Consider the following 23892-nt stretch of genomic DNA (forward strand, 5'->3'; position numbering starts at 1 on the left):
TCCTCTTTTTTTCCCCTTTCTCATCGAAATCTCTCCCAAGATGCAGATGGTTCCAATTTTCAGCTTCCATTTTTCTTTCACTAGTTTGTGATCTCTTAGCCTGCCCGTGGTGGGAACCTATATTGTTGCTTTTAAGGAAGATAAAACCCCACTGCGTCCAGTTTCATTTGCTTTGGAATAATGTGCTTAATACTTTCGTGAGGAGGGGATGGAATTTCTGACATATGAGGTTTGATTATTACGATTTTAGTTTTTGTAGCCACACATGAAGAATTGACACTCAGTGATGGAGGGAAAAGATTGGCCACAGAGGGCTGGAACCAGAGGGCTGGAACCGTGGAGCCCTGAGAAGACAGGAATAGCTTAAGCAGCAGCCTTTTCAGTGTGTGAAAAATACCCACATTTAATAAGATGATATTTGGTGGATACTAAGACTACTCAAAACCAGTTGATGGGTAATCTTGTTGTTGGTTCTTTTTACACCAGACCAGTGCCTGAACAACCAGCAGTGCTCATCAGTGCTATAATTAGAAATATGTTTGGGGTGCCTGGCTGGCTCAGGCAGTGAAGCAGCTGACTCTTGATTTCATCTCGGGTAATGATCTTGGGGTTCTTGGAACTCGGGTTCTGTGCTGACAGCATGGAGCCTGCTTAGGATTCTCTCTCTGCCCCTCTCCAGCACACATGTGCGCTGTCTCCCTCTGTCTCTCTCTCTCATAAAATAAATAAACTTTAAAAAATAGAAATATGTTTGGGGGAATATGTTTATTGCCACAGATAATCGATAGTGATGAATAATGAACAATCATTTTGTTTTCTCGTCGACGTTCTAACCTGTGTAATAATTGAGGATTGTTAAATTGAAGTATGTATAAAATGAATATATGATTTAAAAAAATTACTGTGAAGTGAAATTTCATATTTTTCTCATTTATTTAATAAAAGTGAGATATGTTCCTACAGAAAAAAGTCTGACATCTTAACTTCTAATGAAAAGATATAATAAGTTTCCTATTTCTCTATTCCTTCAGAGAATGACACTCTAAGAAGAAAAAGAGATCTCAGGAATATCTTAAATACCAAGTTAGAGTTGGGCCAGTCCAGTGTCTAAGACAGGTTTCACATGTCGCACACAGCTTTCCCCACGGGGTCCCCTCCCTCAATCATAAGCAACTTCTTTTCCTCTGCCCTGATAGGCTCCTTCTTATTTTGCTCTGCCCTCAGGAAAGCTTATGTAACACAGATGTAGCTGCTCTGAAATATGGGTCTGTCTGCCTTAGACCACATTTTCCTGTGTTTGCACATCTGTACTAGAAATGCCATTATTAATTTAGCAATTAAAAAATAGCTTTCTATGCTAATGAACTAGATATCCTGAAGGTAAATTCTGGAAACCTTCAGGGAAAGGAAGTTTGAAGGATTTAACCTTATTTTTTTACTATCACTTGCAACTAAGGTAACCTTTTTTATGCTCACATAAAAGAATTGTTTAAATTTAAGGCACTTTTGGGGTGCCTGGGTGGCTCAGTTGATTAAAAGTCTGACTCTTGATTTTGGCTCAGATGATGATCTCAGGGTTTGTGAGATTGAGCCCCATGTCAGGCTCTGTGCTGACAGCGCAATCCTGCTTGGGATTCTCTCTCTCTCTTTCTCTGCCCCTCCTCTTCTCTCTCTTTCTCTCTCAAATAAACTTAAAAAAAAAAAATAAATAGCACTTTTATCAAATACCTTGTTTTCTGCCTAAGAGAAATCTCCTATGGTTCTTTTTATAATGTGAATAACTGCTCTCTCTAAACAAATAAAAAATTTTGTAACAATTACTGAATATACTTAAAAGAAGATATTGCCTTCAAGAAGGCAGTGGAGGAAATAAAAACATTAAGTAATTGTGAGGCACTTGGGACACATGTGTACATACTCTTATATTAGTTACCCAAAACTTGAACTCTGGTGTTACATCAGGGAGTGTTTAAATGCATTCTTATTTCATCCTGTGGCCAAACTCCCATCATCCACCCCACTTTACAGATTGAAGTTTAGAAAGGGAATATGAAGTGATTTGTTCCAAATTCCATGCTAGTATGTGACTGGATTTGAACCTATGTCTTCATATTCTGTTGCCTGAATCAATCTTTTTCTTTCTTTCTTTCTTTCTTTCTTTCTTTCTTTCTTTCTTTCTTTCTTTCTTTCTTTCTTCTCTCTCTCTCTCTCTCTCTCTATTTTTTTTTTTTTTTTTTAGGGTTTATTTATTTTGAGAGAGACAGAGACAGAGTTGGGGAGGGGGCAGAGAGAAAGGGAGAGAGAGAGAAAATCCATGCTGTCAGCATGGAGCCCACTGTGGGGCTCAAACCCACGAAATGGTGAGATCATGACCTGAGCCGAAACCATAGTCACCCAGGCGCCCCTGTTGACTGAGTTTTCTTTTATTTTTTTATTAAAAAAATTTTTTTTAACGTTTACCTATTTTTGAGAGAGAGAGACAGAGCGTGAGCAGGGGAGGGGCTGAGAGCGAAGGGGACACAGAATCCAAAGCTGACTTTAGGCTCCAAGCTGTCAGGACAGAGCCCGATGTGGGGCTCGAACTCACAAACCATGAGATCATGACCTGAGCCAAAGTCAGAAGTTTAACTGACTTAGCCACCCAGGTGCCCCTGTCTGAATTTTCAATAACACTTTTAGGTATGGAACATATAAATGTTAAAAACACTAGAAATTTTTCTGTGCCTCTTTGCCTTATGGCATTGCAACAACTTTAAGAATAGTGGCTTTGCAGGTATAGATCTATGATTCTTGGGCTGCATATGGAGAGATTCACGACAACACGATTAGAGGAATACATGCCAGTTGTCTCCAAAACCTCGCTTACTGCCTTACTTTTCAGTTTTAGCCAAGATCAAGATGACAGTCAACCTCGGTAGTGATGTTTCTATGTGGTGGGGATTTAGGATTTTCCAGACAGTGTACTTGGGATCCTTCTTCAGGACTCCCTATTGTTTGTTGCTGAATCGACTTCTGAATATGTGTGAATTACTGTGCTTACCTGAGAAAATGGAGAATTACAGCTAATGAGATCAGGAGGGATAGGGCCAGTGGACCCAATAGTAGATTATCTAAAGCATGTCTTCTTTTACTTTCTTACCTCTCTCTTCTGTCTGGCAGCACTGATCCTACCCTCCCACTCACTTTTTTTTTTTTTAAACAGAGCTATATTGTGAAGCCCTGTAATTAGAATCAAGATTTTTATGTGCAGTTTATTTTTTCTACTTTTTTGGTGCATTTACAGAATATAGTGCATATTTTATTTCAGATGTCAGGAAATGCTTTAGGGTGTGGGGTTTTCTTGTGGGTGTGAGGAAGAAAGAACAATGAGCTTATTGCCTGCCTAGGAAATTGACTAAAAGGGCAAATACAAAACCAGTCCTGTAATGCTTAACTTCTTAAGTCCACTGTGTCAGAGGGACCTGAGTTTTGGCCCTAAAGCCAACTAGCTAATGGCTGTTAGAACACAGTTGATCATTAACTAGGTGGTCAAATTGGTTGGGCAAGTTATTTTAACCATAAGTTGGAGTTTATAAAACTGTAATATTGTTGTGAGGATTAAATGAAACAGTAGCTGTAAATGCACTGACTGAGTTGTGCTCAATAAATGTTAGCTGCCATTTTGTTATTATTCTGTACTTTATACAGAATACCTAATGTATCTGGGATATATCATTTGAAGAAGGGGTCAGTCTTTTGAAGAAGGTTTAGAATTCAACATTATGTATAAACAAATAATTCAACATGGTATAAATGAAAAACTAAATTTAATCATTTAAGATAAGAGTCAATCCATAGAATGGACTATTTGAGGGCGGGGGTAGAATGGATTCTGTCTTTGCATTTATAATTTTTATTTTTGTATATTGAATAAATAGATTACTCTAAAGGCAGTCTAGGGGAGGTTTCTATTTTCGTCATCTGAATGCTTAGGGAAACAGATTCTTTCATCTGAGTTAATCAGTTGCATATGATTACTCTCTGGTATATAAGAATTCAACTTAGGTTTTCTAAAATCTTTTGAAAATTTAAGTTGTTACGTATTTGGCCCAATCGTCACTTTGTTATATTAGTTTCATTTTTTTTCCTTAAAGTTCATTGTGATACAAAAAGAAAACAGTTCATTATTTCTGATGTGCTGACACAGAATCATAAACTGTATTTCTGCAAGTATGTTCCTTAAATGAGGTTAAAGAGAAAAATCTGTACATTTAAAATAGAAAAGGGGGTGCCTGGATGGCTCAGTCAGTTGAATGTCTGACTCCTGATTTCAGCTCAGGTCATGCTTGGGATTCTCTCTCTCTCCCCCTCTGCTGCTCCCCGACTTGTGCTCTGTCTCTAAAAAATAAAATGTTAAAAAATGGAAAGTGTGTTTAAATTTAAAACTTTAAAAATTGCTTTCAGGAGCGTTTGAGTAGCTCAGTTTAGTGTCCTACTCTTGATCTCGCTCAGGTCTTAATCTCAGGGTTATGAGTTCTAGCCCTGCTTTGGGCTCTGGATGGAACCTAATGTCTACTTAAAAAAAAAAATGCTTCCATATACCATATCCCTGTAATTCTACATTAATTTTTCTTTGCCTGAAATAATTCTTGTTTAGACTAGTCTTAATTGGGAAGCAGCTGATTAATTTCCTCAATATTTTTTCTTACTTGATCCCGCGAACCACAAGATCAGGACTTCAGACAAAATCAAGAGTCGGATGCTCTAGTGACTAAGCCACCCAATTAATCCCTGATTAATTCTTTTATAATGTTTGATTTGACAGATTACTTGCTTAATTCATGCATCAGTTAGGCCTTTTGTTTATTTGAAGTAAATAACACTTTCAAACTGATTTACATATTTCTTAATTTTTGTACATGCACGCCAAGTAAAAATTTCCCAATAAAACGTGCTTTTTAAAAATTTTGTAGATTTGGGGCATCTGGGTGGCTCAGTTGGGTGAACGTCCAACTTTGCTCAGGTCATGATCTTGCCGTTTTTGAGTTTGAGCCCTGTGTTGGACTCAGTGCTGACAGCTCAGAGCCTGGAGCCTTCTTCAGATTCTGTCTCTCTCTGTCTCTCTGTCTCTCTCTCTCTCTCTCTCTCTCTCTGTCCCTCCCCCATTTTCTCTCTTTCTCTCCAAAATAAACATTAAAAAAAATCTAAACAGAAATTTTATAAATTTGTTCAAAATCTCTTTTCTTTCAATAGTTATCCTTTTAATGTGCTACAGTGCATATTTTGTTATAGTTGAGATGAAATCCATGATCATAACAGCTAAAGTTTAGAAGCTTACAAAGCTGTTCCATGCTTTCAAGCATTCAAAGAACATTCAAATTTTAAGAATTCAAGGGATAGTCCTCAGAAAGACAGTAACCTTTTCTTATTTACTTTTCAAATTTACATTCCTTTAGATTGCTAACATACCTTTTTTTTTCCTTTAAATTCATTTTTTCTTATTCATAGCACATTAGTATCTAGCAAAGGCCTTTTGAGTTTATGATTAAAATTGCATTTTACATGTTTTAATGCCAGATTTAGGATTCTTTTTAAAAATTTTTTCAAAGCGTATTTATTTTTGAGAGAGAGAGAGGGAGACTGTGCATGGGCAGAGGAGGGAGAGAGAATCTCAAGCAGGCTCCACGCTGGCAGTGTGGAGCCCAAAACGGGACCTGATCTCAGGAACTGTGAGATCATGACCCGAGCTGAAATCAAGAGTTGGTTGCTTAACCAATGAGCCACTCAGGCACCCCAGATTTAGGTTTCTTAAAAGTGAAACTATAGATGACCAAAAATTAAATAGAAATATTGGATTTCTTGGCAGTTTATATACTTGATACTCTTGAACATATTCAGTTGTCTATCTTATGGCTCCTTATCCAAGATTTAAAATCAAAATGCTGTGATTTTTCATTTACCTTGCTATTATTATAGATGATTACATCAAACAGTGATACCAATAAATTAACAATCAAACAAAAGAGAAAATATTTTAGCATCCTTTCAATGAAGTCTGTAAACACAAGAAATAAACATCCTGGTATTAAGTTAAATTAAATTACTTAATTAAATTAAATTGAAAGTGATAATACTCTGAGTTCTTTGTAAAATGGGAAAAGATCACCACATAAGGAAGGGTACAGTTTCTTCTCAAGTTTCACATTAATTTCTTTTTTGTTTCCCAGTTTAGTGCATGGATTTCTCAGATGCCCTCTATTATTTTTAATCAGTGATCTCTTATCACTGCCTCCACAATGTCTGTATCCTAACTTGTGGTATTTATGTCAAAATTATATCTTTTGGTAACATCACATATTAAAAAAAGGTTTTTGCTATGCTAAGCAACATGATGGCTACTTCTTTGGATAGCAGCATCCCTAAATGTAAGCATTTGCATATTCCTTTGCCATTAAAAATTTTTTCATACTTAATAATCTTTTACATAGAACTGTGGGTAGTCTGGTAAATAAGTTTCTACAAAAAATGTTTCCCTTGTTGTTTTCATTCCAGATATTAGCCTTAAAATTTTGCATATTTTTTTTCTTTCTTCAAAATAGATGATCCATAATTATATGGAACACTTAGAAAGAACAAAACTTCATCAGCTCTCAGGGAGTGATCAACTAGAGTCCACAGCTCATAGTAGAATTAGGTAAGCTTTGTTAAACATTTTGCCTTGAGAAAAATCGAAATAATCTGTTTGTTTCTGTTTCTCTCTGTTCTTTAATCCTGGAACAATAGTTAGGCTGATTCAAAAAGCTCTCTACTATGGTTGGAATGCTATAGGAGAGAATAGCATAGAAAAATAGAAACAGCCCTCACTGTTGAAAAGGTAAATCGTGAGCCATACCCTATAAGCAGCATATGCATACCGAGGTATTTTGATTGTTTTGTAATACTTAATGGAGATTATACTAGGTTTAAGTTTTTCTGATTCATGGGAGTGCTGAAAGATTTTCATTTCTCCTGTATAACTGGTTTAAAGTCCTTTTTGTGTACAGAGGCGTGTTTGAAAGGGTTAGACTGGTGTTTGATGGAGGAGTGTGAATAAATTATGTAGATCTCCCAAGCACTGTAGCCAATGAGCTAAGCCAGGACTCTCAGCGGAGAGGAAAATAGTTAATAGGCTGGCTGTCGCTCTAGATTGCTGCATAAATGCTAGGAGCAGCAGCTCTATGGTTGTGCGGTGGGGAGGGGAGAGCAGGATGACGTCATCGCTTCGGGGCTGCTGCAGGATGGAGTGGAAAGCTGCTGCTGATGGCATTGTTTTTGTGGCAGCAGCTGAATGACAGATCCTCACTACAAAGATATCCCTTTGGCCCCCGTGTAGGCCTCCTGGTTCGGGTGTTTCACCATGCCAGCACAGCGCCATGAGTCCTGGATGCATGCTGCTGTTTGTGTTTGGCTTTGTTGGCGGGGCGGTGGTCATTAATTCTGCTATCTTAGTATCTCTCTCTGTTTTGCTGCTTGTGCACTTTTCTATTTCTACCGGTGTGCCAGCTCTGACGCAGAACCTACCAAGGATACTCAGGTACTCTAGTCTCTCTTAGAAGCCCCTGTTTAGTTGGTTTTTCTCAAATTTTTAGCTTCACAGGTCTGCTTTGTAACCATTTCTGTTGCAGATTGAAACAATGGAAAATGGCCTGAAGCTAGGATTTCTGTTCTTATTTATAGTAATTTATAGGCCATCACCTAGGGACACGGCTTTGTCTTTGGAAACCGCCGACTTACGAAAAGGATTTTCATAATTGTACTTATACACAAGTACAAGGTCAGTGTGGTCTTGTTTTAAGCAGTGTTCAGAGAGTAAAGGGAGAGCAAGAGTAAAACACCGGGTCCAAGTTTATGCAGCCTCTGCGTTTAGCATATGAGCATTTAGGGGCAAATATCTCTTATGCTTAGACTTGTAGTCAATTAGACACAGGCTCTGGGTTTTATTCTGTTCAGTTATCCTTTGACTGAAGAACATGCAGGCATCAATTTTGCAGTTTTTGGTAATAACTCCCAGGACCGGACAATTTAAATATTTTCTTTCTAAAACAAAATATATTTTAAAGTGAAAGGATTTAAACCTTTTAAGGCCAGGAATGCAGCTTCCCTGCATTATTTACACATCAAAGTTGTGAAAGCTTTACAAAGCCTATTCACTATTGTTTTGTCAGATGGTGCCCTTTCTTTGTAGACTTGGGTGACAAATATCCGTGCCTGCTTGTGGGGGTAGTCATTAATCTCCAGAGCTTTGCTGCTGTTCACTCTCCTTTGCACCCTGTGAGAACCACCTTCTACATTTCAGATATTTAAGGGTTTGGTTGCCTTTTGTTTTCTAATTCATCACACCAAAAGCACCTGATTTGTTCAGATTTCTGCTTTGTGCGCGGTTTTAAATGAAGGCTCATGGTGTGTAGCTTTTATTATTTAAATGTTTCCTTAAAATTCTCAACTTCTAATTGTGGATTTAGATAAATTAAGATGAATTAAACTAGTAAATTCCCTCAATGTGTTCTTTATATTCATAGATCAGTTCATGTTTAATATTAAGGCCCAGAAATTAAAATTTCATCTGTGGTCTAAAATTAGATACTTGGTCATTTATTTTCTTTCCTCATTTTATAAAAATCGGAAGAGATCTAACTACTTTTATATGTTGAGTACATAAAAGATTTGTTTATATGTATATTTAGGCTTTTAGGAAATTAAAAAGACCTTAAGAATATATAGAATATTGAAATAAGACTAATTTGAAAGGGCTGTCTTAGGTTTGGGTTCTGTCTGAGAAGGCAGTGCCGCGCAGTGGGCTTTGGAGCTGGGCTGCCTTGCCAATAAATGCTCTGCCACTTGTGTGCTGTAGGACCCTTCTTACCCCCTTTGGATAGTTTTAAAAATTGTGAGATTATTGTTTCGTCTTCAATCAGTTGCAAGATATTTAGTAAGCCAAACAAGTAAATAATTTGTAGTCACTTACACGTACCCCATCTGTAGCAGAACTATTTTCCAGAACTTTAGCTATTTTATTGATAAAATACCTTATGACTAAATTCAAACAGTTTCTTGATGCAAAAATTGCTGATGATCTGCTTGAATAAAGATATTAAAATCTTCAATATTAAAATTAAATTGTCAAGAAAATAGGTAGGTTCCAAGGAAGCTACATGCGCCTTGGAGGGCAACAGGTCTGATTCTGAGTCTCGCTTCTGTGGATTACTAGTGCCTCATGTCTCTGAGCATCACTTTTCCTAATTTGACAACTGGAAAATAATTCCTATTTTCTTATGAGGGTTAAATGAGATAATGTAGCCAGACCATCCTTCTTAGGGCTTGCCACATGATGAGTGTTGAACAATCCTTTAAAAATTTTTATTTATGGTTATTTGTTTTAAATGTCTGTATAGCCAAAAAGCTGTTTCAAAACCTAATTGAGAATTTATACCCAGCTAACATTTAAATAACCAACTGAAAAGCGGAAATATGGAACAAAGCCAGTTTTTAAAAGAATGTAACAAAGGTTCTGATGGTCAAAGATGGCTTTGTTTCTAGACCGTAATAGCATATGGAAACACCAGGCATTTAAACCTGTCACTTGATATTTTCCCACATTGTATCCCATTCTTTGGTTTCTTCTGTGAGTTTCACTGGAGCCTTTAACGTGTAGAGTATTAAACATGCAACAAACATTCAACTTTCAGTGTTTTTTTAAAAGTAGGATTCTGATTGACTTGCATAATTGCATGTCCTTCCTCCACTTAACTCTCATATAACTTCTCAGTAAAAGGAGAGAAGGCATGGATGTAGTAATATTTTTTCCAGAGTTGGAATCTTATAACCCAGATCATCAGGTCTTGATGGTCTCTGAATGCCCTCCCTATAGAGCAGTTTCTAAATGATTAAGAAAAGCAATATAAACAGGTACAAATTCTACTGGTATTTTGGATTATAGGCTTAGTTAACAGGAGGGGAAAAGCAAAACTTGGATCTATAGCAGGCTTCTTCCTCCAGTTGGTTTATACTTTTACAGTACTTGATATGTGTGAAAATGAAGTGCTGTCATTCGTATAGGAAGAGAAGTCTAACGCCTGGCCTGTGTTTTGATTTCTGTTAGCAGTGTGATGGATTTGCATGAAGTCTGTATTATCTTCCTGGGTGGGTTATAGAACTTTCCATTGAACTGATTAAATTCACACCTTTTTGCTTAAGTTATTAAGATATGTTAAAAAATAAGTGAGTGGGGCGCCTGGGTGGCTTAGTCGGTAAGCGTCCGACTGTGGCTCAGGTCACAATCTCATAGCTCTTGAGTTCGAGCCCCGCATCAGGTTCTGTGGTGACAGCTCAGAGCCTGGAGCTTGCTTCGGATTCTGTGTCTCTCTCTCTCTCTGTCCCTTTCCCGCTCGTGCTCTGTCTCTCTCTCTCAAAAATAAATAAACATTAACAACAACAACAACAACAAAAAAAGTAAGTCATCTATCTAAGTAGCACTTAGACCCTCAGATTTTTGGTTCCCAAAATATATTCTTCCCAAATTGAGGGATAAACATCAGGTTAACAACTTTTTATTTTGTCAGGTATGGACATTAAAACAAAATTTGCTTTCTAAACATTGTCACCATCGTTTGATGAAAAGGGATTTTAAAATCAAGGAAGCAGAAAAGATGTAGAAAAAATCCATCATTCTCAGCAAGGACCAGGTTCTATGATATATGGAAATGTATATGTATACAATATGGCCTATGTTATCCAATAAGGATATTATAAATAATGTCTCTTTTCACTACAGACTTATAAAAACTTTACTGCTGAGGCAGCAGTAGGGAATAACTGGTCTAAACAGAATAGCTGAGTAGTTAATTTAGTTTTTTGTCGTTTGGATGTTCCGGAAGCTCATAGATTGTTTATAAACAAATTTGTTTTAAAATCTAGCCTTTTATTGTCCTCCCTACCTGCATTTGAATTTTCCCAAATCAAATGGGAAGAGTATTCCACATGTAAAGAAATGATCAATAAGTAATAGAGAAAAGTCCTGTTTTACTTCCTGGTGCACACACCTTTGACAAAATGCAGTCTCAATCCTTTTCCTTCATCCAGTCTTTAAGAAGGTGTTCTGGCAGTTTTACTAATCCTTTGATTGTAGTTTGGAATGGAAGAGCATATATCCTTTGTGTTAAGTGAGGGCACATTTCAAGTGGCTTAAGTTTCTTGGTATAAAAGTGAGCTTAGAGAATAACTTAGCAAAACGGAGTATTTTCCCGCTTTTATTTACAGCCTTAGTGTTTCTATTCTAATTTACATTCTTACCAGTAGAGGTATGAGTTCCAGGAGGCCCCAAACTTTTAGTGTCTCCTTTCTTGCCAGTTTCCTCTCTTTTGAGTTAATGACCCAGGACGACCTCTTCCTAGGCTGGTTTCCACCCTATAAAAAGTCCTTTGATTTGTAATCTGCTATGCCTCACCAAAGGATGTGTTTCTAGTTGAAATTCTATTCTTATTAAAATTGTAACTCTTGTTCATTGAAATTTCCCACAAAGCACTGGAAACTCTACAGTCTTTTATAGAATTTTTTGGCCTCCTTGTTTGGAAAAACTGACAATGGTTTTCTCATAAGTACCGTGATTGAAAGGAATGCATATACTGGTTCTGTAGAAAAATACCGCTTTCCTGCTGTTAAGGATTAAAACTCTCTTGAGTTCTTTTTATCAATTAATTGGTGGTCCTGGTTTAGATTATACACAGATTTTCCTCTAGGCAGAAAAGATGTACCCTGAAGAAGCTTGGGTAAGCATCTAGGTATGGGTTTGAGGATTTGGGAAGTCTAGAAGCAAAGCTTGTACTTCCTTCCAAAGGAGGAGGTTGCCAGTTTCCCGATGGCTAATGTAAGCGGGAATGAAAATTTAGTAGCTTTTGCTGCTATGAAACCAGACCACTGACTGCTTCCCGGGGAAGGAACTCATCAGTAACCTAGAAGGTTTCTTGAACTATTAGTTATTACTTTTCTTAATTAATTTCTTGGGGCTAATTTGAACTTCTGAGACTGTCCTTTCTCTTTGGTAAGTCTACTTACTTGTTTAGATAGGCAGACAGTATTTTTTAAGAGTTATTACTCTAAACCAGTGACAGCCCAGGCTTATTACTTATAGTCATGATAATTAAAATAAAAAATGAATGAATGCTTAATTTTTTCTCCCCTCTTCAATAGAAAAGAACGTCCTATATCATTAGGGATTTTCCCATTACCTGCTGGAGACGGATTGCTTACACCAGATACTCAGAAAGGCGGAGAGACCCCTGGATCAGAGCAATGGAAATTTCAGGATTTAAGTCAACCACGTTCTCATGCCAGCCTGAAGGTAAGCTTAATTTTGATGAAATCTTAATTTACATTGTGATGACGTTTTGGGGTCATGGTTGGGGGGTGATCCAGAGCCGACAGCCAAGAAAAAATTCTTGAAGACGTCTTTGGTGCAAAAAGGTGATTTTATTATAGCATGGGGGGCAGGACCTGTGCGCCGGAAGAGCTGCATTGGGGTTGTGGTGGGTAACCCATTACATACCCTCAGGTTGGGAGGGGGTCAGGGATAGAGCAAGTCGTGAAGGAATTTTGGAAGCAAGGTTTCCAGGACCTTGAGGGGCTAGCTGTTGCTAAGGAAACACCATATATTAATGTTTAGTAAAACCTCAGTCATGAGACCCTTCAGATGTATATTGGGGGCCATAAACTTGGAGTATGTTTGCCAGCATATATCTTGGGGGAGTTGAGATAAAGGACGTTTCCAAAGCAATTTTTGTATGTTAAAGTAGACTTACAGGTTCCTGAGAGGGGCGTCAGGATAATGTTAAGCCAAGATTCTCTTTTGCCCCTAGCAAAGTGTTATCGTCATCCAGGCTCCTCCTAGAGGGAGATTATTCTGCCCATTTCAAGGACTTGTCAGTGGCCTGTAGGCAGTAAGGGAGTTTAATTTTTCATTTGCCTTAGTTTCCCACATCACCATGGCAAGCACTTAAACCCCTTTCCTTTGTTCTTGGGCAACCAGGAGCATCCGAGGAATATCATACATATTCCACCTGGTGGGGGGAGGGGGGGCAGGCAGGGGCAGGCAGGGGCAGGGAACTGTTAGCCTGTACTTTGCCCTTAGCTTGCCTTACGCTCCCTCAACACATTGTATAAACTTTCTAATCCAAGTTAGAAGTGCTAGACAGCTGAAACATAGTAAAATGAAAGTTTGTATGCATTTTAGCTTGTAAAACTAATGCCTTTGTTTTAAATTAGCAATGAGTTCTTCCCAAAGAGTTAGTATTTTACTGTTCCTTTCAGGTTATATAGGAAAACAAAGTCAAGCATTGTTATATCTTGATTAATATACTAATGACACTAATAACCAAAATTTCCATTTGATTTAGGCTATTTTGATTTTTATTTGATCATATAAATTTTAGATGGGGTGACTAGTGAGTGTAATGTTTTTTAGAAATGAAAATCATTGGTGCTTGAAATCCTTGGTTCACTGTTGGAAGCTTCACAATTTAGTAGGGCTTCACTTTTTTTTTTTTTTTTAAATGTTTATTTATTTTTGAGAGAGAGAAAGAGCATGAACAGGGGAGGAGCAGAGAGATAGGGAGACAGAGAATCAGAAGCAAGCTCCAGGCTCTGAGCTGTTAGACAGAGCCTGATGCAAGGCTGGAACTCACGGACCACGAGATCATGACCTGAGTCGAAGTCAGACACTTAACCAACTGAGCCACCCAGGTGCGCCTTCACTTTTTTTTCTAAACATGTTTTTTTCCCCTCAAAATCCTTCATAAAGCAATATTCAAAAGTGCATTGTGTTTAGCTAAAAGGCCTTGTGGTTAGTTATTATAGATTATATTCTTGACCAAGAACATATCAAATAAATTATAATTAATAATAAACTCTAAGAGGGGAGATATACTAATAGTTAAAAAATATATGAAGTTATATTTTGTACCTTACAAAGTGATATATTTTATAAAAATATATAATATATATATGTATATATATATAATTTTTTTTAATGTTTATTTTTGAGAGAGAGAGAGCACCCAAGTAAACAGGGGAGGGGCAGAGAGAGAGAGGGAGACACAGAATTTGAACAGACTCCAGGCTCTGAGCTGTCAGCACAGACCCTGATGTGGGGTTCAGACTCACAAACTGAGATCATGGCCTGGGTCGAAGTCAAACCCTTAACTGACTGAGCCACTCTGGCGTCCCTGGGTTATATATTTTTTATGTTTATTTATTTATTTTGAGAGAGACAGAAAGAGAAGGAGAAACCCAAGCAGTCTGTTCTAGCAGTGCAGAGCCCGATGTGGGGCTCAAACTCACAAATCATGACCTCATAAGATCATGACCTGAACTGAAATCAAGAATCGGACATTTAACCAACTGAGCCGCCCAGGCGCCCCCTGCGAATATTGATTCTAAAAGAACCTTGTTATATTATAAAATCTACTCTATAATAAAACAGATAGGCTGCCTACAATGAATACAAATAAATTTCTTACATCTTGTCTCCTTTTCTTTCTTTTTTTTCCCCCTCCAAAGTACTTATCATGGTCTAAGTGCTTTAAAGGTAACTCTGATACTTTTAAAATACTAAGCCATTTTCTTATTTAGTATATTTCCCTCCACTTAAAATCCATGTGGTTTACTTACTACTGTATCTTTAGCATTTAGAAAAGTGCCTAGCACATAGTGCCCACTCAGAATGTGTTTGTTAAGTGAATTATTTGTTTTAGATGTTAGGAAGACTTTTTTTTGGATAATATAAATGGTCTGTCAGCTCCAGTTAGTGGAGGTTTTGTGTTTTTTGTATTTTGTGTGGTTTGTTTCTTGTATTTTGTGTGGTTTGTTTTTTGGTTTTTGTAGGGGCATTTAGAATCATTCCATTGATCTTTGAAATGTGCTCGAAACAGTAAGCAATCAATAAATATTTGATAGCTTTTCTCCCACTGAAAAGTATTTTTAACAGTAAGACTGACTTCACCTTTTCCCCTTCTCTCTTCCGTATCGTTCAATTTATTAGAATCTAACCATGCATGTGCTCGGTAGCAGTCCACATCGATGCCTCTAGGAGACTCTCTAATTCTTCACTGCTACTCCACTCTAGCTTTTTTAAAGCATGCCTGTAGGTTTAATAGATCTTCCAGAACACCCCTCCCTCAATACACCTACTTACTGTGTCCCTTTCCCAAAACAAAATTAAGTAGGAGGGATACTTTTAGTACATCAAAAATATATACCATATGGTAACTATATTTTACTTATATTCCAAAAAGGAACCTTAAAGAGATGATGATTGTAATTCTCTTATTTATTTAATCCAGCAACATGCTGTGCCAGAACTTCACTGACAAGTTATAAACTGATTAACAGATTATTAATATGGACTTAAACCTGGGAGGGTTTTTTTTGTATCCTTCTTAGAGATACTAAGGCAAGTATTTCCCATAGAGTTTCTAGAATAAAATCCTATCTCTTTCTACTCTGGACACAGAGCCACTAAATGATATAAAGGTCTCAACTAATAATTTCCAGGAGTGAAGTGGTACATTACAAAATAACAAAAGTCTAGTTTCTAAAGTTTGTCTAATAATTAGAACATACTTTGTTATTTACCTAGGCCCTTGTCATAAGCCAGACGGCTTTCTCTAACTTTACAAAAGGCTAGGAGTTGGGTTGAGGAGTTCAGATTTTTTTTAACATTTATTTATTACTGAGAGACAGAGACAGAGCCTGAGCATGGGAGGGGCAGAGAGAGGGGGAGACACAGAATCAGAAGCAGGCTCCAGGCTCTGAGCTGTCAGCACAGAGCCTGACACGGGGCTCAAACTCACAAACCGTGAGATCATGACCCGAGCCGGAGTCGGACGCTTAACCGACTGAGCCACCTGGGTTTAGGAGTTTTAATTATGGACCACTGGTCTTGGTGTCCATGTATGACAAAAAGTGGGCTAGGCTATCTCTGGTTTGAAGTTTTCTACAACTTTCATTTCTCTGAGAACTTTGGGGATGACCTAGCTGGATTTAGGGTATGCTCTGCCATTGTGAACAAGAAATTGAAGGTGAGAATTCTAATTAATATTAATTTTACTAAACACAGTTTTCTCTGAAGTAACGTTAAGGTAAAAGTGTTCTGTGAGAAAACCACATGATGGGTTATAACCAAGGAACATATAGGTTCCTATAGGAAGCTTCGTGGCAGAAGAATGGCAGTACGGGGGGGTTGCCAATGATTCTAACATTACGGACCTTCTTTGTTGCTGTATTGCACAGTTCATACCGCCAGAGAATTGTAGTCAATAAGGTTGTATCTTCAGAGGTGCTTGCGTTGCTCAGTCGGTTAAGCGGCCCACTTCGGCTCAGGTCATGATCTCACGGTTCATGGGTTTGAGCCCTGCGTCGGGCTCTGTGCTGACAGTGCAGAGCCTGCTTGGGATCCTCTCTCTCCACCCCTCCCCTGCTTGTGCTCACGTGCATGGTCTCTCAAAGTAAATAACTTAAAAACAATAAAGTTGTATCTTCAGGTACTAGAAGATCTTTCAGGAATGATGCATCCAGAAAAATGTTTACGTTGCCCTTAAAAAGTGTTTGTACATGTTATTCCTTCATGTATTGTATTCTTGTAGGAGAGATTAACAAATAAATGAAGTAACAGATTTCAAGTATTGTGATTTACTGTCTTGTGTGTGATATGCTGTTTTGAGAAAGCAAGGTGTAAGGGGCTAAAGAGTAATTAGTGGGGAAGGGTGTTTACTTAGGAAGGCCTCTTGGAGGAGGTGATTTGCATCCTGACAGGAGGGATGTACAGGTGTACAGAACAGTCTAGAGGAATACATGTTTCAGGATGACCAAATAGCATCTGTAAAGGCTCTGAGGCAGGGACAAACTGGCATGTTTGAGGAATGGTTTTCACTTCTCTTCTCTGAGACTTTAACTACTGTGTTGACTTAACCCTTTTGTAAGGGTTACCCAGAACATCCATCTTTATAAATATAAGGGGAAATTCTCATTCCCACCCTACCTTGTAGCAGCATTGACACACTCAAATACTTTGAACTTCTTGAAATGCTTTCTTCCCTTTGCTTCCAGGATACCCCCTCCCCTGGTGGCTCCTGGATCTCTAAGTGTTGGAGTTCCCCAGAGCTTAAAGCTCAGCCCTCCTCCCTACATAATCTGGGTAGCTCAAGTCCCATGTCTGTAAATGCCTTCCACACGTCTGTTCACAGATTTGAATCTCCAGCCCTCAAGCCTTTCCTGAACTGCTGCATCCAGTTGCTTTCTTTTATAATTTTCCCACATATATATTTCTGTCCTGCTTAGGTTACTCCCAGTAGAAATAGCCTTCTTTGAAGGCCAATCAAAATGCCACAGTTTATGCAAAGCCTCACCTGACACCCTGTTAATGACCCTCAGATCTAGTTTAGAGATCACTTCAAGGCAGAAGTTTATATTGCATCATTAACAGACATTTCTTACTGGAAGTGCTTCTAGTGAAATAGGTCAAAAGCAACTTGTGTTGAATCACCTAAGCTGTTCTGCTAAAAATGTATTATAGGGGCACCTGGGTGGCTTAGCTGGTTCAGCGTTGGGCTCTTGGTTTCAGCTCAAGTCATGATCTCACAGTTCAAGGATTCGAGCCCGAGTCGGACTCTGTGCTGATAGCACAGAGCCTGCTTGAGATTCCCTCTGTCTCTTTCTTTTTCTGACCCCCCCCCCCCCGCGCTCATGCATGCTCTCTTTCTCTTTCAAAATAAATGAACTTAAATAAATAGGTAAGTAAGTAAATAAAGTATTGTTAAAGTGCTAAGTCTGGGAATGGGCAAAAAATGTTACGGTAGGGTTGTTCATCCAACTGAATTATATTCACCAACAAGCTGCAAAGAAAGAAGGCTTGGAGAACAAAAGACCAAGAATAACCCAAGACAGTCCTGAAGAAGAACAATAAAAACACTAACCTGCCCTACTAGATATCAAGACTTACTATAAAGCTGTAATTATTTATATTTTGTAGTATTGCATCATCTGCCCTTCCTGTGTCCTTTCTGCACAATTTAGTGCTAAAGCTGGTAGTTAGGGCAGAGCAGTATGAAGCACCATAGGGTGAAGTGGGGTGGGGGTTGGGCAGGTATGTAACCCACACAAGCTTGGGAGTATATCATGAGGGAATAACCTAGCGGAGAGAGGTGCCAGGGCCCTGGCAGCGTGAAGGACATCCATGCAAAGGGGCAGTCTGGCTTTGGGTGTCAGATCTTTTTTAAAAAAAAAATTTTTTTTAACGTTTATTTATTTTTGAGACAGAGAGAGACAGATCATGAATGGGGGAGGGTCAGAGAGAGAGGGAGACACAGAATCCGAAACAGGCTCCAGGCTCTGAGCAGTCAGCACAGAGCCCGACGCGGGGCTCGAACTGGAACTCACGGACCGCGAGATCACGACCTGAGCCGAAGTCAGACGCTTAACCGACTGAGCCACCCAGGTGCCCCGGGTGTCAGATCTTAAACAGGGTGACAAAGACCTCCCCAAGAAAGACACCCTAGGCATAGGGTGTGAGAGCCTGAGCAGGTGAGGAAGGCAGCATCCACATAGAGTGGAGATGGGGGAAATCTGGACTGGAGACTCAGAAGATGTATGTGGAGAGAAGGACACTGGCTGGAAGTGGCAAGAAAGAGAGACCGCAAAAGATTGTGGCCCTGGAAGTCAAAGGATGAGAGGGCTTTAGAATGGAAGCAGTTGTTAGCAGGCTCAGCTGGTGTGGAGACGTCATGTAGGATGAAGATCGAATTTGTAGGTGTAGGTTTGAGCAGTTTGAGTTGCAGGGCCAGTAACAGGAGTGAATGTTGAAGTCAAGAAAAGAGGAACAAGAAAGTGTCAAGGACTCAAAACAGGTAGTTGTAATGGGAAGAGGGAAAAGGACAACGTGAGTTGCCTGAGCAGTGGAGGGGGTGGGAGGGAAGGTACTCTTAGTATGGGAGGGACCTTGTTGCTTGTGTACTTAGAAGGGTCCAGTAGAAAGAGAAATTGAAAACAAAGGAGTGAAGGAAGATCATTGATTTATCAGAATCCTGGAGGAAGGGAGGAGGTGAAGGGTTCACATATCCTGGCTGTAATTAAAATCTACTTTGATGGGACACCCCAGTTTTTCCTAGTCCTTTGCTATTATAAACAATGCTGTAGTGAATAACCTTACACATAATTTTATGCTTGTATTTATGATTCCTGTAAGTGGGATTGCTGGATCAAAACATACATTTAAAATTTTGATAGACATTGCCAAACTGCCTGCCAAGAGCCCTTTGTCCTCTCACTGGTGATGTATTGTACGAGTTCTTTACTGTTGGACACATTTCGAGTTCAGACATCCCTTCCTTACGCACAGCTATGGAAAGAGAGAGAATGAGGTATTTAAAGAATCCTGTACTGTACATAATGTTTTCATGCTGTTTTCTAGCATATACTCCCCCCCACCAAATATCTTTTTCTTCAAAGAGTATCCCAGGTTGGTGATTGTTAGTGGAATATGACGTTTAGAATTGAGAAAAACAATTTAAAATAAAAAGCAATTGGAGGGGGACCTACTTGTCAAAAGTTTAAGAGTTCTTTTAAAACCATATGACTTGAAATACTTTTGGACTGCTGTGAAAAGCTCTTGTTAGCAGGGTTTGGTATGTGAAGCCAGCCAGTGGTCAGTGTGTGGCTGCATTCTTCAGGGGATGTGCTTAGCATACAGAACAGGAAATGGTAACAGAGCCAGCATTCTTGTGCAGAAGAATCTTCCATCCTCCTCCATTTGTGGTTGACCATTTAGTTCCTATTTCTTCACTTTTTCCAAACTTGAATTTGTATAGTAGTTGAACCTTATCCTGTAATCTTTTGTGATTAAAGATTCCTACTATAAAATGTGTGTAGTTAAAAATATCTAAACAGTTAAAGGGCTCAGTTTTTTTTTAACTTCTCATTTTGAAATATTTTAGACTTTCAGAAAAATTGCTAAAGCAGTACAGAATTCCCGGTTACCCATCACCCATCATCAAGTGTTAACTAACCATAGTATATACAATTATTAAAACAGACAGTTGACATGGGTACAATATCATTAGCTAAACTGTAGACTTATATTAGGATTTTACCAGTTTTTCCACTACTGTCTTCTGGTTCAGGATCCAGTCCAGCTTCCCACCTTGCACTGAGTTAAGTGTCCCCAATCTCTTCCAACATGTGACAGTTCCTCAGTCTTGACCCTGAGGCGTGAAGAGTATTGGTTAATTATATTGTAAAATGTCCCACCGTTTGAGCTTCTCTGGTGATTTTTCGTGATTAGATTGAGGTTATATGTTTTGACAAGAATGCCGCAGAAGCAGTGTGCCTTAGTGGTGACTAACTTAGATTGCTTGGTGTAGCTGCTGTGTGTTGGCTTTCTCCACCGTCGTTGCTGTTTTTCCCTTTATAGTTCATAAGTGTCTTGGGGGATCTCCTCGGAGACTGTGCAAATATCCCGTTTCTCTTCAAACTTTCAGCTACTTATTTTAGTATCCGTCACTGGATCTTACAGTCATTACTGTAGTGATCCAAAGCTTATTTTCTGTTTTCTTCATCCATTCTACATTAACTTTAATTCTTCTGTGAGGGTGAGCCCCTTCCTCCCTTCTGCCTGCCTGCCTGCCTTCCTTCCTTCCTTCCTTCCTTCCTTGTTTGAACTCACGGATATTTATTTTATTCTGTGGGTTATCTAGTGCTATCATTTATTTTGTTACTCAAATTGTTACAGCTTTGGAATTGGGGAGCTTTTTCCAGGTTGACTTATGTATCTTTCACTTCCTTTCTGGCACCAGCAGATGCCCCCCGCTCTTTTGTTTTTCTGTGTCCCCTCACTACAGTTCACTGCTGCTCAGGGATTGAATGTGCTTGTTGATTGAAACGTGATTGCCTGTAGCATTTCTTTGATGCTTATGTTGTGTTTTTCCATTTGTTTACACTATATATTACCTCCTTTTGGATTTTTGTATTAGTGTTTAGAATAGGGTAAAATAAAATACAATTTTAAGAAAAATGGATTATATGTTGTATATTTCATGATTTTGCTTGTGACAAAGGATAAGGAATTTCTTCTGTAACTTCATTTATTGTATATAAGCTTTTTTCCTCACTTATATCCTCATATGATAAGTTCAGGAACCAGCCACAGCTGATGGTTGGGGTTCGAGGAGAATAAAAGATGGAAAATTTACTGCTTTTAATCTTCAGTACTTTCTCCCTATTTATTTATTTATTTGTATGTATGTATGTTCATCCATTCCTTCGTCTTTACTGAGGTACAACTGACAAAATTGTAAGGTATATACGTTCTCCCCCTTTAAAATCTTGCTTGGAGAGGGGCGCCTGGGTGGCTCAGTTGGTTAAGTGACTGACTTCGGCTTAGGTCATCATCTCACGGTTTGTGGGTTCTAGCCCCGCATCGGGCTCTGTGCTGACAGCTCAGAGCCTGGAGCCTGCTTCAGATTCTGTGTCTCCTTCTTTCTCTGTCCTTTGCCAGCATGTGCTCTATCTCACTCTGTCTCTCAACAATAAATAGATGTAAAAAAAAAATAAAATAAAATAAAATCTTGCTTGAGAAGGGAAAATGGAATCAGTTCCTTCTTAGTGGGTGTTTGAAGTGAGATTTTTTTTCTTTTTGGCATATTTACCGGGTAGTGTGTTGACCAAGGTGCTAATGTATGTTGAGAATGAAAATTGGTAAAAATATAAATAATACCATTTGAAAATTATGGTTTTTTAAAGCTTGCATCAAAGATGGCTTCTTTGGAAGTAATTGGCACATAAGTATTTATTATATTCTTATTGATATTTAATGTTTAGACAAGCTTTTAGAATAGGAAAAATAACTAATAATTTCATGTTGAAAACCGAGTACTTTGCTTTTTGTGTTAAAAAGTATTTATTGGGTGCCTGGGTGGCTCAGTTGGTTAAGTGTTCGAACTTGGCTCAGGTCATGATCTCACGGTTTGTGGATTTGAGCCCCACGTCAGGCTCTGTGCTGGCAGCTCAGAGCCTGGAGCCTGCTTCAGTTTCTGTCTCTGTCTCTGTCTCTGTCTTTGTCTCCCTCTCTCAAAAATAAATAAATATTAAAATTTAAAAAAAAAGTATTTATTTAGTACCCACTATACCAGATACTAGAAATATTACTAAGGTGCTCTCTGTGTCCAAATATTTTATCAAACAGGATTCATAATTTTTAAATATTAACTCAATTTCCCAATTTTAAATAATATTGATGAATCTAGACTAAAGTTTCTCCAAGTCTAAATTCCCTACTTTTCTGTAGTCATTGTGAATCGTTGGTATATCTGTCCTTAGACCTTTTTTTTTATATATGCACATAGATAATACATACTTATAATATCTTTGTAAGATAAATGGCTATATACTCCTAAGTATTTTCCTGTAGTTTGCTGTTTGTTTTTTATTAAAAAATGTGTGTTCACAGTTTTTCCATTTTGATAGAGAGCCACCCAAAGCCACCCCCACCCCACCCCCCTGCCAGCTTTTGATAAATTGAACAGTTGAGAAGGGTTAAAGATGATGATGACCCAGAGTCAAAGATCATATAACAAACATTGAAAGGCGGTGTGTTTTTTATAAAGTGAATCATGCCTTGATAATCTATGGCTTTTTGAGAGAATTAACAGAGAGCTAGCAGCCGTATTTTAGGCTTTGAAAAACACTTTGATGAATTTCCAGACCAAGAATATTTAAAGCTTATGGTTGCTTTGTGTTTGAGAGAAACACTTGTCTTATAGAGGGCAAATGTAGAGATAGAAACAAAGAAAATGAACAAATAGTTGTTTTTGTGAAAAAGGATTTCAATCTTGGTCATCCTTCGATTATTAGTGATATCTAACAGTTTCAGATATGGTAGTGGGATGAGAGGAGGGTGGAGTAAACATTTCCAAGTGTACTGGAATGTTTTGCATGTTAAGTATGCAAGATGATTAGAATAGATTTCAGGAGGGTTTCAGAGTTGTGTGAAAAGACAAAAGGATTAAATGGTGTGCCATTTATTGGTAAAGAGTTAGGTAAGACATGATCCAAGTGCTGATTTCTGAGCCATGATTATCTTTTAAACTAGAGGCTTAAGGAGGTGTTTTTAAATCAAATTAAAACAAAGCCCCCAAACCCTCATTTTAACAGAGTAGATTATGGAGCACCTGGGTGGCTCGTTCGGTTAAGCATCCAACTTTGGCTCAGGTCATGCTCTTGTGGTTCATGAGTTTGAGTCCCACATCAGGTTCTCAGCACAGAGCTGGCTGTGGATCCACTGTGGATCCTGTGTCCCCCTCTTTCTTTGTCCCTCCCCTGCTCACTTGCTCTCTCTCAAAAATAAATAAACATTAAAAAAAAAGCCCCAAACAACAACAACAACAACAACAACAACAACAACAACAACAGTAGGTTACAGAGATCTTATTATCCTGAGAGGTAGAGCAAGCCAGATATACCCAGTAAATACATGATCTTGTTATCTCTTGTATAATATTTCCTTCTTCCCAGGAGTGGTCCTGAACCTCTGAAGGCTGTAGAACAGAATGTGAGAATGGTGTTTCAGATCACTTTACAGAAAGTAAACAAAAGCGATTAACTATTGGTTATTTACTCATCTGCTGTTCTCAAGACTACTGATGTTTTTCACTGAAATACAGGAGAAACTCCAGTGGTTGCTAGGGCTTTATTGTAATCTATAAATTATTCCTCCCCTAAAGCCAGTGTTTTAAAATAAAGGAGAGAAAATATAAGTAAATCCTATGGAAATTCAGCCTATTTCCATCTATCCATTTCCTAGGTAAGAAACATACAGATACCCCTGTACAAATT

The 23892-nt window shown here is 38.3% G+C and overlaps 1 protein-coding gene across 7 annotated transcripts in view; it reads left to right on the forward strand.

The window, feature by feature from the left end:
• SPAG9 (sperm associated antigen 9) overlaps positions 1-23892 on the forward strand; it is a 129022-nt gene that overhangs the window by 52511 nt on the left and 52619 nt on the right. For 3 of the 7 annotated variants that reach the window (XM_027034130.2, XM_027034132.2, XM_053211938.1), the window contains 2 exons: positions 6579-6673; positions 12205-12355. In XM_027034130.2, coding sequence (XP_026889931.1) covers positions 6579-6673; positions 12205-12355 — 246 coding nt within the window. Of the gene's footprint in view, positions 1-6578; positions 6674-6730; positions 7553-12204; positions 12356-23892 lie in introns of those variants that run through there. The other 4 variants (XM_053211939.1, XM_053211940.1, XM_015084943.3 and 1 more) reach the window with 3 other exon arrangements.

This window comes from Acinonyx jubatus, chromosome E1, assembly GCF_027475565.1.
Source record: "Acinonyx jubatus isolate Ajub_Pintada_27869175 chromosome E1, VMU_Ajub_asm_v1.0, whole genome shotgun sequence".
NCBI classification, from domain to species: domain Eukaryota; kingdom Metazoa; phylum Chordata; class Mammalia; order Carnivora; family Felidae; genus Acinonyx; species Acinonyx jubatus.